Raw genomic sequence first — 15,738 nt, 5'->3', positions numbered from 1 at the left:
ATCAGATTAAAACTAGAATAGACAACAGAAAAAGGGAATTTTAGTTTTTTTAATATATATGTTTTATTTTAATGTATATCTTTATTCATATTTATAATTCATATTACTTTTATGAAATTATATAATGCTAAGTATCAGCTGTACTTTTATCTTATATGATATCTTATTTATCCCATCATGCAGCAGCCATGCACACACCTCATTACCGTGGGTCAAAATCCACCAATATCCTATTTGGAACAACAGCATTGTCAGGTGTCAGATCTGGTTCTTATGAAGGGGTTCAGGATATCAGGGTGATGACTGAGCACTCTTGAGCCCTCTTGGGCAGGAAGTGCACTAATCAGGTTCTTATTTCCCTTTAAAATGGGAATCATGTCCTCCAAGGAGCTTGTTCTCCTTCGCCATCCTGTGGTGCACAGGGCTGCTTTTGAAGCGCAAGCAGGATTATCTCCTACAAGGGGTTTGAACCGCAGTCTTGACAAGGCCACTTTTATTACCTTACAAGCCGTGTGTCGTCCTGCAAGCACTGAAGCTCCTTTTCATGTGACCTGGAGCTCCAGGCTCCACCCTGTCATCGCTATTAAATTCTAATAAAGATAAAAGTGCGCTTTGAAGAGCTGCGGCGGGCCCCGATTCCTCACCCTCCTTCCTAATCTCTACACAGTTCGGATTTCCAATCCCACAATCCCCCTTTCTTATCAGATTCAGTCCAACTAATTGTGCTCTCTCTCTCTCTCTCTCTCTCTCTCTCTCTCTCTCTTCCCTCTGGTTTTTCTCACCCTGGGTGTCTGGAAACGGCAGAACTCTGTTTGGAAACAAGATCAAGTCGGTGGCCAAGAAAGCCTTCTCTGGCCTGGAGGCTCTGGAGCACCTGTGAGTATCCCACAATGCCTTTCGGCCCCTACAGCAGCGGCTGCCAAAAGTAAATGCTTAAGAGGGCTGCTAGCAATTTAATAGTGTCTTTGTAAAAGGAGAGGACGGGGTGGTTTGCAAGGCCAGTTGCTCTTGTCTCGCTTTTACTTGCGCAGGAACACAGTTATTGAGCATATGGTCCATTTCATACAAGAAACGGAATTTTTTTAGGACTTCTCTAGACAATAAATGATAAAATAATAATGATCAAATGTACAGTTTTCTTTTAACGATTGTGATTATAGACTAATGATATGGAACCAATAACATTTTAAATTGTACATTTTTTTGTCAGTATAAATAAATAATAATGATATAAATTAAATGTACTCATATTTTTATGCATGTATACTTTTATATAAAAGTTTAGAGGCAGTATGAATTATAGGGATGCACCGATCCTGATACTTGGATCAGATATCGGTTCGATACTGCATATTTTTGCTAGTTCGGTATTGGCCAGCTGGTCCAACCGAACCAAATCCGATGTTGCACATGCGCTATATTCTGTGTAATTTATAAGCCAACAAAAGCCATGAAGGTAGCCTATTATAAGGCACTAGAAAGTTGTCATGTAGGCCTACTATATCCTAAATGTCCTGAAGCCATTCTATAGTTAATTGTGAAGTACAGATGAATGTTAAAGTGCTTAAATTCATGTTCAATTCAGAGCTTCCCGTCACTGCGCCTGTCAATCCTTCTCCATTCATTCACAATTTAAACTGTGTGTCGCGTTTATGGCAACACAAAAAATTTTCCAAAACTATTTGTTTCTGTTAATATAAATAATCAGTGGAGAAATACATTTAGTTTTGCATTAAATAACTTCATTTTAAACCTGCAAAAAGGATTTCACTCCTGTTTCTAAATCATGTTGCACTGTGTCTGTTATATCCGGAGTCCCCATTCGCAACACTGGAGTAGAGACGGTTAGTACCTGCTTTTCACATACAATGTAGTCCTAAATTAAATTTTATATTAGAAAAAGCTCAATAATACATTGGACAGATGCTCAACGCACTGATTTCTTCCCTTTTGGAAGTGTCTGCAGATGCAGGAGGGCTACGTGTTGTGTTTCAGTGATGTATCAAGCGATTCATTCATGCATTGGCTTGAAAGTTTGTAAAGCATGGCTCATACTGATTGAAGTAGTTGACATAATTATTATAAGTGAAACTGACGGGTGCAATATGGATTGCCATTAAAAGAAAAAATAATTTAGCCTAATACAGGCTACTCTGAAACCGAATATTTTACTGTAATTTTATTTATATTAATATTTTATTTACCAGACTAGTTAATGGCACAGTATCGGGATCGGATCAGTATCGATCGATTCTCAGAATTTTGGTATCGGGATCTGATTGGTTCCAATAAAATGGTATTGGTGCAGTCCTAATTATTTATATTTTTTGCTAAAGAAATCAAATCTTAATAGGCAAAAATGGATGAAACAAATCAAAAGTGAAGAGTAAAAACATTTACAAATCCTTAAAATTGTTTTTATTTCTTCATAAATTGTTTTCATTTGAACTTTCTCTTCAAAAAAAAATAATTAAACACAATTTACAAGATAAATATTAACAGTAACCAATGCTATTGAATTATGGGCCATATGGTCAGTTTCATAAAAAAGATAATTGACTTTAAGCACTTCTCCAGACTCTGTAACTCTGTCCGATATTTGGATCTTTCCACCTTGTTGGAAGTTATCCTGTATAAAAATAGGCTACGATATCTGCACACTAGAGCACTGCAGCTGTATGTGAACATTCGCATGTCCTCTTTCTGTCACGCCTGAGGGCCCTGTTTAATCTCTCAACAGGAATTTAGGGGAAAATGCCATCCGCTCCATCCAACCCGAGGCATTCAGCAAGATGAAGAACCTGCGCTACCTGTGAGTCTCAGTAAACCTTTTCACATGCACACACTCGTCATCCGATCATGTTTCTTGACATGACAAATGTTTTGGCTGATAGTAGAAGTTATTGTGAATTATTATACATGTTTAGACATTAAGTAATTTATTTACTTATTCATTTCAATATTTTTTTATTTTTTTGTTATTATTGTTATTTGTTTTTTTATTATGTATTTGTTTTTGTTCAAATTAAATTATTTTAGAAACATTTTGAACAGTAATCAGTGTTACTTATTAATAAAATAATATATTCTTTAATATATTAAATTTATATATTTCTTACTAAAATGCTTGCCAACATTTTCCATAAAAATGACATTGTGCTAATATTAAATTATTGTAAAAACAGAGCATTATACATCCACAGTGTATGTTAAAGTCATGTTTGTCATTTTCCTGTGTGAATAAAATGTGCACATTAATCAAATAATTTGCATTAGGTTGAAGTTTTTACTGATTTCTCTGCAGTCATATTCAGAGCGACAGTTTTCTGTGTGACTGTCAGCTGCACTGGTTTCCAGATTGGCTCCTCACTCGAGGGCTGAACCCTGGTGTTCAGGCCACATGTGCCCATCCAGAGAGCCTAAAGGGCACCAGCATCTACCAAGCCCCACCACAGAGCTTTGTTTGTGGTATGTGGAGTTATATATCTCACATGCATATTTCATAACCAACAAGTCACAATAAGGAAGAACTAACTTTATTTTCACTGCAGGTGAAAACAAAATGTATTAATACACTTCCTCAGTTGATACGTTTTTTTTCTATTACAAGATTTATAAAATGGTCGAATATGCAAACATTATGCAATATTTAATTAAATGTGCTAATTTGAGTACTTTTAAGTACATCAAAATGCCTGCTTCAACTTACTAATTTCAATTTTTGACATAGAGCCAAAGGTTTTTACAGAGGGTTTTTTGAAATGTCTTTTTATCAACCTATAATTTCAAAAATGGATAGCTTCTCTCAATTATAGCAAACAGCCAGAAAATAAATAATTTCCTAAAGTTTTTTTTTTTTTTTTTGTAAAAACTGCTGTAAATATTCAGCCAAATTATGTACGAACAAATCCTTGTTTAAAAGCCTCCAGAACATAGATGTGAATAAAAGTAGATGGTTCTAAGAGTTTTATTGATAAACTTTGGGTAGAAACCTTCCTAGATGTGATATTATGGCAAATTAATGATTATGGCTCAATGTTGATTTAAAGTTGTTCATTTAAGTCGATATTTAAGTTAAATAAGTTCACTTAGAATTGACTTAATACAGAACCAAAGGTTTCTCTAGAGGGGTTTTTGGCAATCTCTTGTTATCAATTCTTAATTTTGAAAATGTGGTGAACATACAGAAAATAAATAATCGCCACATAGTTTTTATAATCAGCCAAATGATGTACAAACAAAACAGTCTTTAATATAGATGTTTCATTGTAAGTTCAGCAGCTAAAGGCATGTGAACATAAGCTGCAATCTCATTGGTCTGTTAAATTTTAATGCAGTGTGTCAAACCAGCTTGTTTATTGGTGCGAACACCTACATTAGCTTATTTTTGTTTAGTGCACTATCATCGTCAAAATTGTTCATGCAAAAAACTGGTAACACTTTATAATAACTACACACTATGAAGCATTTATTGAGCATTAGCATATGGTGAATTCATTATCTGTTAAGCATTAACTCTACATTAATAAACGTTAGTAAGCAGTTTATAACTGCAGCTATAAATGCTCTTTTCTTGACTTAGAACCACATTTATACTTTGCTTAATAATTGTATTGTCATACTGTGTGAATGATTTACTTTTCAATACTAAATGACGTATTGCATTATTTACAAACCATTTGTATTTAAGAATAGTTGGTGGTTTTTAAGATCATTCAGAATGAGTGAGTAAATGATGAATAAACTATTAAAATCAATGTTTATACATATTATTGTTCAGGCATATATTAATGGTTACTATGTATGTTAATAAATGCTTTATTAACTCAACTTCATGCTGTTTTGTGACCTAATCTAAAGTGAGGACTATTTATACTTTATAAATCCCTTATAAATGATGATTAAATGCTCGTATGCTTTATAATCTTTGCAATCTTATCTAAAAAGTAAAATTACTGTAAAGTTTAAACATTGCTGAATGACAGGAGTGTCAAAATACAACATAAAATTGTATAAAACAACAACAATATAACAATTTAACTATATAATAGGATGTGATGTTTGTAATTTTATTTTAGATTAGGTTGCAAAGATTTATTGTTCAATTGAAGTACAGTTTCATTTGTGTATCTTCAAACGAATGGGAATAAATAAAGTCGTTTATTTTCTTTTTTCCTGTTTAGAATAAAACTGAGCCTTTGTCATTTATAAGGGATTTATAAAGCATAAATAGTCTTCACTTTAGATGAAAGAAGATAAAAGTGCAGTTATTAAGCACATTATAAATGTGCTTCTAATTCAAGAATAGAGCATTTGTAGCTTTAGTTATAAACTGTTTTATAATGTTTATTAATGTAGAGTTAATGCTTAACACATGAATTCACTATTTGCTGATGCTTAATAAATGGTTTATAGTGTGTAGTTATTAAAAAGTGCTAACCAAAAAAATTTATCAAAAAATAAATGGTGATGAATTATGAATCTACAGTGACTCACTTTGAAGTGTGTTAAATGTCTCTCCATGTACTATTCTCCAGATGACCTTCCCAAACCCCAGATCACGGTTCACCCAGTCACCACAGCTGCAGTATTGGGTAAAGACGTGCGTCTGACCTGTACTGCTGCCAGCAGCAGCAGTTCTCCCATGACCTTCACCTGGCTAAAGGACCAGGAGACACTCCGCCAGGCTGAGGTGGAGAACTTTGCCCATGTGCGGGCCAGCGATGGAGGAGTGATGGAGTACACTACGATCCTTCACCTTCGACACGTCACCTTCAACCATGAGGGACGATACCAGTGCATCATCAGCAATCACTTCGGCTCCTCTTACTCCAACAAGGCCCGCGTCACTGTAAACGGTACTTTAGACCAAACTGACTATGTGTACTGCTCCATTTATATTTGTTTGTTTTACACTTTATTGTTCCCAATGGGGAAATCTGACTTGGGCGCTAGGCCCATACTTGCATACACTAAACAAAAACAGACAACACAAATCAACACAAACATTCAATCATCAACACAAATATTACATATTTAAAAGTCTGATGTAGGTAAAAAGATTTCTTAAAATCATTGACTAGAAGGCGGTAACCCAAACTCACAAATTAAGCTATACGAGGGGTCAGCTACTGGTTTAATAGCTTTGTCAAGAACTGATTGCTCAGAGAGATTGTAACGATTGATATTCCTTTTTCGCTATGATTCTCATGGCCTTCTGAAAAGTGACAGTTTGCATCAAGCAGAAAACCGAAATTAGTAATTTAATTACATTTTAAATGCCAGTGGATCTTTTAATTTATTATTTATTAACATTCAGATTAAGATTTATTTAATATTCATGATTAAACAAGGTATATATAAATTACAATAATTATTTTATTTATTAAATATTTATTATTTATTTAGTTATTTAAAAATATTCAAAATATTTTACAAGATTAAAAGATTGGTTGGCCCAAGTGTAGTTCTGGACCAACCAATGCACTATTATTGCATAACAGTTTTGTTTACTTTTAGCTGCATGAATATTGAATTATAGTTATAGTAACTGTATTTGTTGCTGAAAATATATTTATATAATTCAAACAATATTTATTTATAATCAATTGGTGTAATATGTATATTATGTATATTTTTTATTATACTTAAAATCCACAAGTGTCCAGCTTTTTGTTTTTGTGTTTAAATTAAAAAATGTTAGAAAGTTTTAGTTTGTCAGTTTTTATTTTAGTTTTAGTGAACTTTTAGTTTAAAGCTAAAACTAGTTAAAATAGCTTAAAGTTTATGGTTAAAAAAAATCAAATCAATTATCCAATCATTCGAGGTCTATTTCCGGTCATTCTATGGATCATTCTCCTCCACACAGTTCTATTAATCACCACTTCTTTAAGTTCACACATGCTCATGTTGGTATCAGATTTGACAGTATCAAGCCAACAAGTTCTTGGGCAGCCTTTCCTCCTACTTCCACTGACCATTCTTAGCATGGCTGTCTTCTCCAGTGAATTGTGACACATGACATGGCAAAAATAGGATAATTTCTGTTTGGTAATCTTGAGATCCAGCGAGGTCTTTGGTTTGATGCACCCTAGGACTTCTTTGTTGGTGATTCTCGCTCTCCACGGGATGCGCAAAAGTTTTCTCCAGCACCACAACTCGATGGCGTCGATTTTTCTTCTGTCTGTCTTCTTTATCGTCCAGCTATGGGGGAGGACAGTTGCGCTGACTAGCCTTGGTTTAGTTGCAGTCCTGATATCCTTACTGTTACAGTAAAAAAATACTGTAACATATAATTTAAATATATTTTCGCTAATGTATAAATGTTAATATTATTGACTTGTTAAATTTATATGTATATATTTCAAATAAACATTCTGTTTCATTTATACACAGAAATATAACAAAAAGAAGTTAGTTTTATTAGTTTTCACTATGTAAAATATTCCTTTTATACAGAAATGTGAATTAATAACATTTTTTTACTATTAAATAATTTCATAGCCATTTTTTTGTTATCATCACACCAGTTGCACAAAATTCCCATCATGCAACAGTTGCTCATCATTTGTCTTTCAGCACAAACGTTGCTTGAACTGTTTCAGCAAAATTCAGCTTGATCGTACTACAGCTTGGGCCTTTTTTAGCCTCTCCGCTGTTTGCAGTGCACTTGGATTACATGCCTTGTCAGTTCTAGCAACAGATGCAAATTGACGGTCTTGAGGCATTTTTGGTCTCATGCCCGTCCAAATCAAGCTATTTCCCATCGCGAATTGTGTTAGTCACAGCTATGAATGCTGGGCTTGTTTAGTGCTGATGTAGCAACATTATGAAAATAGTCCTTGCTAAGGCTAATTTTCCTCTGCCTCTTTATGCACACAGTCCTGCCTTCGTTCGTCAAGACCCCACGTGACATCACCATCCGCACAGGCACCAAAGCGCGGTTGGAGTGTGCGGCCGAAGGGCATCCGACTCCACAGGTGGCATGGCAGAAAGATGGCGGAACAGACTTCCCTGCTGCCCGAGAGCGGCGCATGCGTGTAATGCCTGATGATGATGTGTTCTTTATCATGGATGTGAAGCCAGAGGATATGGGTGTTTACAGCTGCACAGCGAAAAACACAGCAGGCATGATCTCCGCCAACGTCACCTTAACAGTGCTAGGTAAGCTTAGCGTTTATAGAGCTTCTTGATCATGATTAGTGTTGCGTATAGTTAGTCAGTTATTAATTTACTTTTGAACTGAAATTGTCATTCATTTTACACTAAACATAAATTCAATGATTCCGATTCAGACTAATCAAACAAATCAGTTCAGAGAAGCAGATTATAGGGTAGTATGAAAGTACTTGAATTTCAGACATGGATTTAAGGCCTGGAAAGTCCTTAAACAGGGTGTCTATGTGGTTTTAAAGTCTTAATGTCCTAAATCTCAAAAGCTAAATAGTCTTACGCCCCATTCATACGGGGCTTTAGCGTCAATGCTTGACTGAAGGCGTGTCTGAAGTTGGGGCTGACGCGATCGTCATAGAAGCGACAGCCAATGAAATTCAGTCAGCAATAGGCCACTGTCTAGCTGGTGTATTTGCATACAGGATCTGATTGGCTGACGCTTCCGTTTGCGCTTGAAATGCAGTGAGCAACGCCTCTGAACTCTGATCACTGACGGTTCCACAACGCCTGACTACACCCATTTAAAGTAAATGGGAAGCGTTGATGCTGACGCCAAATGTGAATGGGGTGTTAAGCTAAAAAGTCTTAAATTTACTGAAATGTTATGTTGTAGGTCTTAATTTTTTTTAACAGGTCTTAATTGTCCTTAGTTCATGTTTAGCTACCCAATCTGCCCATTAACACTCACACAATCACCAACAATTCATCTTCAAACTTTACAATCTTATTTAAAAATACCATTTAATTAGTTTCCTTACAGTAACATTTGCTTAAAAGTTCACCATTTAGTTACTGCTAAGGATACTGACCTGACCTATATTTTTATTATTAAATGAATATTATTGTAGAAGTAATTGGAGTATACTGAAAGTACTGAAGTGAATACTGAAGTAATTTTAGCTACGTTTTGCTCTATTCTTGGTAAGGGTTAGAGGGTTTGTGAATAAATATTTTTATTAATTTTTAAATATATTTAAACTAAATTATTATTATTGTATTATATTAATAAATGTAATAAATTTGAATCATTCTTGATAGAGCAGGAACTGAGATTCGAAAAAAAATTATATCTTTAGCATAGACCCCTATATAAGTCAAAGATTTCCTTCATAATGGTCTTAAAAATGTCTTAAAGTCTTACATTTAACTTGGTAAAACATGCAGAAACCCTGTTAAAAGCAAACACAGGGCCTTTAAAGTGCTTGAATAAATTTGTTTTTGGTGTAATAATGCATATTGTTTTATTAAATATTTCGTAAACCACATTTGAATATTACTAGTTTTGAATTAAACTTCCAAGAATATTACTGTTTAAAATGGTCTAATGGAAGTTTTAATATCAAGATCAAGTGTAAATGTTAAATACAGTAAGGACTTTCATGGCACTACATATGCTGGGGGTGTGAATTACAATGTGGCTTTGTTGAAATTTATTGGTGTTTAACAAAGTAATAATAAAAATAAGCCATTTACAATTTGAATCAGATAATTTAGCTATTAGTTACATAAGAAACTTACCCAACACTGATCATTGTTTTACTTTTTAACTTGTGTGTAATGTTGCTGTTTGAGCATGAAGATTTGAAAAGATATGATGCTCAAAAGGTCAATGTAAAGGAAGTTAAAGTATTTGGTTTTTAAAGTCTTAAATTAACAGATTGTTAGGACTGCAGTAAGCTTTTTCCTTGGTTTGTAACCTCACAAACCCTAAAACTTGCATAAACTCCACCCCCCATGTGACATGTTTCTGGACAATAAGCGAATCAGAACACACCAGGCAAGTAGACTACTCAATGTCAGTTGTGTATTTTTAAGCAAGGAACTTAGTCAACAGGCTGTCAACAAACCATTTTAAGGCAAACAAAAACTGTGGTGTGAAATATGAAAAAAAAAAACATAAGAATGTGATTTATTTTTTAAACCAATCAAGCATGAACACATTACAGTGCATCTCATAAACACCCATCGAGCCTCCAAAAGTAACTGATTTGACCCCCCTTTAAATATTATGTAAATACATTATGTAAAGACTTTTTTGTTTTATTATGGAATTTGGATTTGTTTATTAGTCTGTGTGAATTTTGGTAACCCCTGCTTAGTTCTGCGTAAAATCATTTTCCCCCTTCCCCATCTGAAGCAGCTGGGCTTTATGTGCAGGCTCGAAGGTGAAAGGTCAGGAATGAGGTCACAGGGGTAGAGGAAGTGCTGAGGGCTCACACAGTGGTATTTCTGTGCGTTTCTGAGTCATTGCTACAAATATTCATTTTAAGTGAGGATATGATATTTTGGTATAATCAGCTTAAACAGAGCCTTGTTTTTTAATTCTTCTTAAGAGTGATTCCTTCGAGAACTACTACTGTTTTTTCAGTATGTTTTAGATTCAGTGAAAAGAATTATATGAATCCAAACATTATTAAAGTAAAATAAAAATGAACTGGTTTAACATACTTTTGGGCAAAACATTGAGAAAGACATTATTTAGCTTAAACTAGACTGTTTTTGATTGACTGAAATAACTTGCTCACGAGTCATGTTTTATGAATCACACTGTGATACTGGTCAAACTGGAAGAGAACCAGTTCATAAGAATCATTTATTCAGAATTAAGACTACACTGCTCTCCCTGAATGTTTTTGATTCACTAAAAATAAATCGGCTCTTGAGAGTTATTCGTTCAGAAATTGGACTAAGAAGTTTTATTTTTCAATGTTGCACACCTTTAGATTCGTTTTTGTTTATAATGTACCTCCCCCTAAATTAGAAATGCCACTAAGCAAGCTGCAACAGCAAGTATCAACAATTTGCCACTGTAATGTAAACTAAACACTATTGCAAGACATAATTAAGGGATCATAAGGAAGGATTAGTTCACTTAAAGGGGACCTTTTATGCAAAAAGCATTTTAAAAGGGGTTTAAACACGGTTGTGTGGCAACAGTCTGTGAATATAACCAGCTTCTAGAGGTAAAATATATTAATGTTATTGTTTATACTTAGGGCTGTGCGATTTATTGAAATCAAATCGCAATTGCAATTTAAAATGTTACGATTAGTTAATCGCATAAGGCTGCAATATAAAACCTATATGTATATATGTAAACAAAAATAACATCTTCAAAACCGATGCTATGCTTCAGAAAATTAAACATGCTAGACTTTCAGTAATGGTAACGGTTGTCATGAACTATGCCACATTACACGAGAAGAAAAGATTGAATGTTGTGTAACGTTGTTCATTTGTTGTTTACGACTTCCCACGACACCTGGGATGTCAAGAAAATTGTGCCAAATTTGTGTGATCTGTCCGTGGCTTTATATCTAGCTAACCGAGTAAGCACACTTTCGTTCTGCCCAATCAGAATTGCGCAACTGAACTACGCCCACAATTAAAAAAGAAAACAAACAGGAAAGTGCTGACAAGTGGGATTTTGGCATTTGCTACTTTAGAAGCATTTGTAGTATAGATATGTTTTGGTTTTAAAGTCACAGACACCAAATAAAAATAGGTCATTTTTAAGAGCTATCGCAGAATTATTGAGACGGCTTAAAGATTATTGAGTTGTAGTTTGAATTAAATTAAAATTGGCTTAAAGCTTGAATTAATTCGTAAATCAAATCGCAATATCGGTCAAAAAAACAAAAACAAATCGTAATTACATTTTTTTCCCCCCAAATTACAATTACAATCAAAGCCTTAAATGGACTGGTTCAAAGAGTTATAATACATTATTTGTGGGGTATTTGTGGAGCTAAAACTTCATGTACACTGTAGGGACATCTCATTTTACATCTTGTAAAAAATGGCATAGTAGGTCCCCTTTAAAGAGTAGTTACTTAAAGAGTAGTTCACTTCCAGATTGACAAATCTGTCATCATTACCTTACCCTTAACTTGTTCCAAAACTTTACTTTTCTCTTTGGTTGTTAAACAACAAGATATTTTGAAACGTTGTTTATGGGCACCATGGACTTTCATGGTAAAAAAAAAAAAAAAAAAAAAAAGGTCAACCATCCACTAGAAACGAACTACTTCTTATACAATTGCCATTTAAGTTATTGACTAACTATTCCCTGTGACGTTCTTGCAGAGACCCCTCATCTGGCACAGGAAATGGAGGATCGTAATGTGGTGGTAGGCGAAACTGTAGCACTGCAGTGCAAGGCTTTGGGCAGTCCACCACCTCGCATCACCTGGCTGAAGGGTGAAGAGCCTCTTCGAGCCAGCGACCGTCATCACTTCACTCCAGGAAATCAGCTGTTGGTGATCGGCAGCAGCACATTAGAGGATGCTGGACGCTACACTTGTGTGATGTCCAATACGCTCGGCACCGAACGTGCTCACTCGCAGCTCACTGTCTACCAGAGATTTGAGGATTGCGCACCTTTTACCAGCCCCAGCACTGTTACTGTAGGCATCATCATCATCGCTGTGGTCACCAGTATTGTGGTGACTTCACTAGTTTGGGTGTGTATTATCTATCAGACCAGGAAGAAGAGCGAGGAGTGCAGTGTAAACACAGGTGCGTGTGTTCACACAGATTTTAAGATTTTGGTTTATGATGCTGGATGTTCATCTATAACTTTTACTCTTGCCAATTATAGATGAGACGATTGTCCCTCCTGATGTTCCCAGTTACCTGTCCTCTCAGGGCACTTTATCAGAAAGACAGGACGTGTGTACACGAGTGGAGTCCAATGGGGGATCTCAGCCCAATGGACGAATAGAAAGCAATGGTACAATTTTCCTGCTTTTCAGAGAAAATCTTTACTGTAGAAATTAAATTAAATTTGTTAAATATGGAGTAATAGCAGGAGAAAAACATTCCGTTTTAAAATTCAAATTATGATATAGTTAGTTTAAAATGTGGTGGAATGAGTAGTACCAAAATATTTAGAAAATTTACAAATATGTAAGGTAGATTCCATTTACAGTACAATACAATCACTGTGTGTGTGTGTGTGTGTGTGTGTGTGTGTGTGTGTGTGTGTGTTTGTGTGTGTGTGTGTGTGTGTGTGTGTGTGTGTGTGTGTGTGTGTGTGTGTGTGTGTGTGTGTGTGTATGTATATATATGTATGTATGTATATGTGTGTGTGTGTGTGTGTGTGTGTATATCTACACATGCATGCATATATTTGATTTTTTTTATTTATATTTAGATATAAAACATATGTATATGGTACAAATTATATGTAAATGTATATATCTAAAGTTGTTTTGTATAGTCTTGTATCTATGTATGTGTGTTTAATGAGACTTATTTCAACTTTAAACTTTCTTAGTAAGTCGTAAACAAGTTTCTGTCTTTCAGGCTACGATGTGCCGGTCGTGTGCGCAGACTGCTTGGAAAACAGCACCAGCTACTCCAAACACTGTAACTACCTCCCTCACGATTTAGCGCCCCCTTCAGGCATGGAGTATCAGCAGACGCACCAAACACCCATCTTTCCCACCAACCACGACAGGGTGACAATATCACCCTCATCAAACCAGTACAGTGACCGAAATGGTGAGAAAAACGAATAAATTCAAGACTTGCTAAATCATACTTCCTGAAAAAAAACATATTTTAAGTGTCATTGAATGCACAATCTTTACCTGATTATGCTTAATAAGATGACAATACATGTGGTCATAGTAAAACCTTTTTTTAGTAATAGCTTAAACATAAACCGATGTCGCAGCTAGAGTTTTGTTCCTTACAACAGTTTCGTTTAGCTTTTGAACGCATTAACCGGCCAGCCACAGAATTGTAAAACAAACTTGAGGAATCAATTAAAAATGTTTAGAATCTATGAGTAACGCGTTTCCTGCTGACATGTCACAGCATTCTTCTTGGGTTAGTAATGATTTATTTCTGGTGACAGCCGACATAAATAAAATACTCATTTTTGTTCCAGCTTTGACATGGATGTTACATTTTGACTTCACTACCAGTAGATCCATTGATTTGTCGATTTGTTTTTAGTCACATGAACTGTGCGGAGACCTGGGGGGCAAAAAATAATAGGCCATAATGACATCTAAACTGGGATCTCCTTCGAAACACAGCTTAAAACCAGTCATATTTCCGTCTGTTTCAAGCTACGAGTATTTGGATTACATATCAAGAGAACAGAACAGATATTATAACAAATGTGGCAACCATTTTCAGTCATTTAAAACAGTCATGTCCCTGTCACGGCCCTGATTCTTACGTCTAACTTATCTTTTGGATATTCTTCAGTGATTTAATCAATAGTGATATAGCAGTATATGTGGTATAGCATGTAAGTGTCTGCTTTTATATTTGCTGTCAGTTTCTTTTACTTGGATTAAGATTTGCTGGTAGGAAAAATCTATTCATTCACTTCTGCTACTTATACTTTGACTTTGCATTTTAGTTTATGCTTTAATTGGGCTTGACCTGCAAATTAGAAACAGTGTAAAAAGCTTTCCTGCAATTTCTGAATATATATTCTATGCAAAATTATTTATAGATATCCAGTCCTTTGTAACTGTGGTCACAAAAAAACTAATATATATATATATATATATATATATATATATATATATATATAAGTAACCCAAACAGTATTACATGTCATAACACTAAAAATGGAGGGAAAAAAAATCATAATAATAATCGGCGGTGTCGTAACCCAATGTGATGACCACTGGACCACAATGGCGCTGTTATGCGGGCGCGTTTGGAATAATAAACAAGTATTGCACTGTTATCTGCGAGACTCTTTTAACCACAGTATTACTTTCTATTGATGGCTTAATCTTTTTATCCACTTTTTAGATTTCTGATCAAGTTATGCCAGATTTATTAATGAAGTGAATCATCTGATTTTCATCGAGCAGGTGAAATATTCATTAATATTAATTATTCAAATTCTTATATTCACTAAGGTGCCGCTGTTTGGGGTCTAATGATAGTTACGTGTCATCATTAACCTGCAGGTTGCATTTTGCTCATGGGGCTGCGAGAAAATAAATAAAAAATAGCAGTGCTGCGGCAAAATAACACAATAGCCCCTTTCACATATACAGACATTTCCGAAAAATTACCAGCAACACCGGTAAATTAATTTCGGCAATTTTCCGTAAAGAGAAGTTGTAACATTTCTGGTAATTTCCTGGAATGCTTTGTGTAAATGTAGAAGGAAAGTTGCCAGAAAGAGTGCATCACATTTATTTACTGACGTGGACTTCTACTACGACCAATCAGACGAATTTACATCCACGATTTTAAGAAATTAAAATACTCTAAATCCTTCAGAGACATTAGGCTGCTGCTTGATAGTCATATAATGTTTATATGTTCCTTCTTAGTGCCAACTGTGAACAAAATGATTGATAAATGCCTATGATAAACCGCTGTGAGTTTACCTGCCAGCTCTGCATGTGCATGTAAAGAAGCGCTCCTGTGAATCAGATTTGAGTAGCCTACAACACCAATGGTCTTTCATTTTAAAAAAGTATATAACAAGCTGCAGTAGAAACTCAAATGCTTATTTGATATGCGAAAGTGTTCACAATTTGTAATGTCGTCAAATGAGTCAACAAAGCTGTTTTTAGCTGT

At 34.9% G+C, this 15,738-nt stretch overlaps 1 protein-coding gene across 4 annotated transcripts in view; it reads left to right on the top strand.

Annotated features, from left to right (window-relative positions):
- Window positions 1-15,738, top strand: part of lrig1 (leucine-rich repeats and immunoglobulin-like domains 1) — a 76,493-nt gene that overhangs the window by 56,970 nt on the left and 3,785 nt on the right. For all 4 annotated transcript variants that reach the window (XR_015502513.1, XR_015502512.1, XM_087273571.1 and 1 more), the window contains 8 exons: window positions 805-876; window positions 2,741-2,812; window positions 3,305-3,468; window positions 5,538-5,858; window positions 7,882-8,163; window positions 12,259-12,690; window positions 12,773-12,904; window positions 13,480-13,677. Coding sequence is in view for 2 of the 4 variants with exons in the window: in XM_087273571.1 (XP_087129697.1) it covers window positions 805-876; window positions 2,741-2,812; window positions 3,305-3,468; window positions 5,538-5,858; window positions 7,882-8,163; window positions 12,259-12,690; window positions 12,773-12,904; window positions 13,480-13,677 (1,673 nt within the window). In the remaining 2 variants the exon portion in view is untranslated. The remainder of the gene's footprint in view (window positions 1-804; window positions 877-2,740; window positions 2,813-3,304; window positions 3,469-5,537; window positions 5,859-7,881; window positions 8,164-12,258; window positions 12,691-12,772; window positions 12,905-13,479; window positions 13,678-15,738) is intronic.

The sequence above is a fragment of the Danio rerio genome, chromosome 11, assembly GCF_052040795.2.
Source record: "Danio rerio strain M-AB ecotype USA chromosome 11, GRCz13ab, whole genome shotgun sequence".
Classification (NCBI taxonomy): Eukaryota; Metazoa; Chordata; class Actinopteri; order Cypriniformes; family Danionidae; genus Danio; species Danio rerio.
This window is presented reverse-complemented; position numbering and strand designations above follow the sequence as displayed.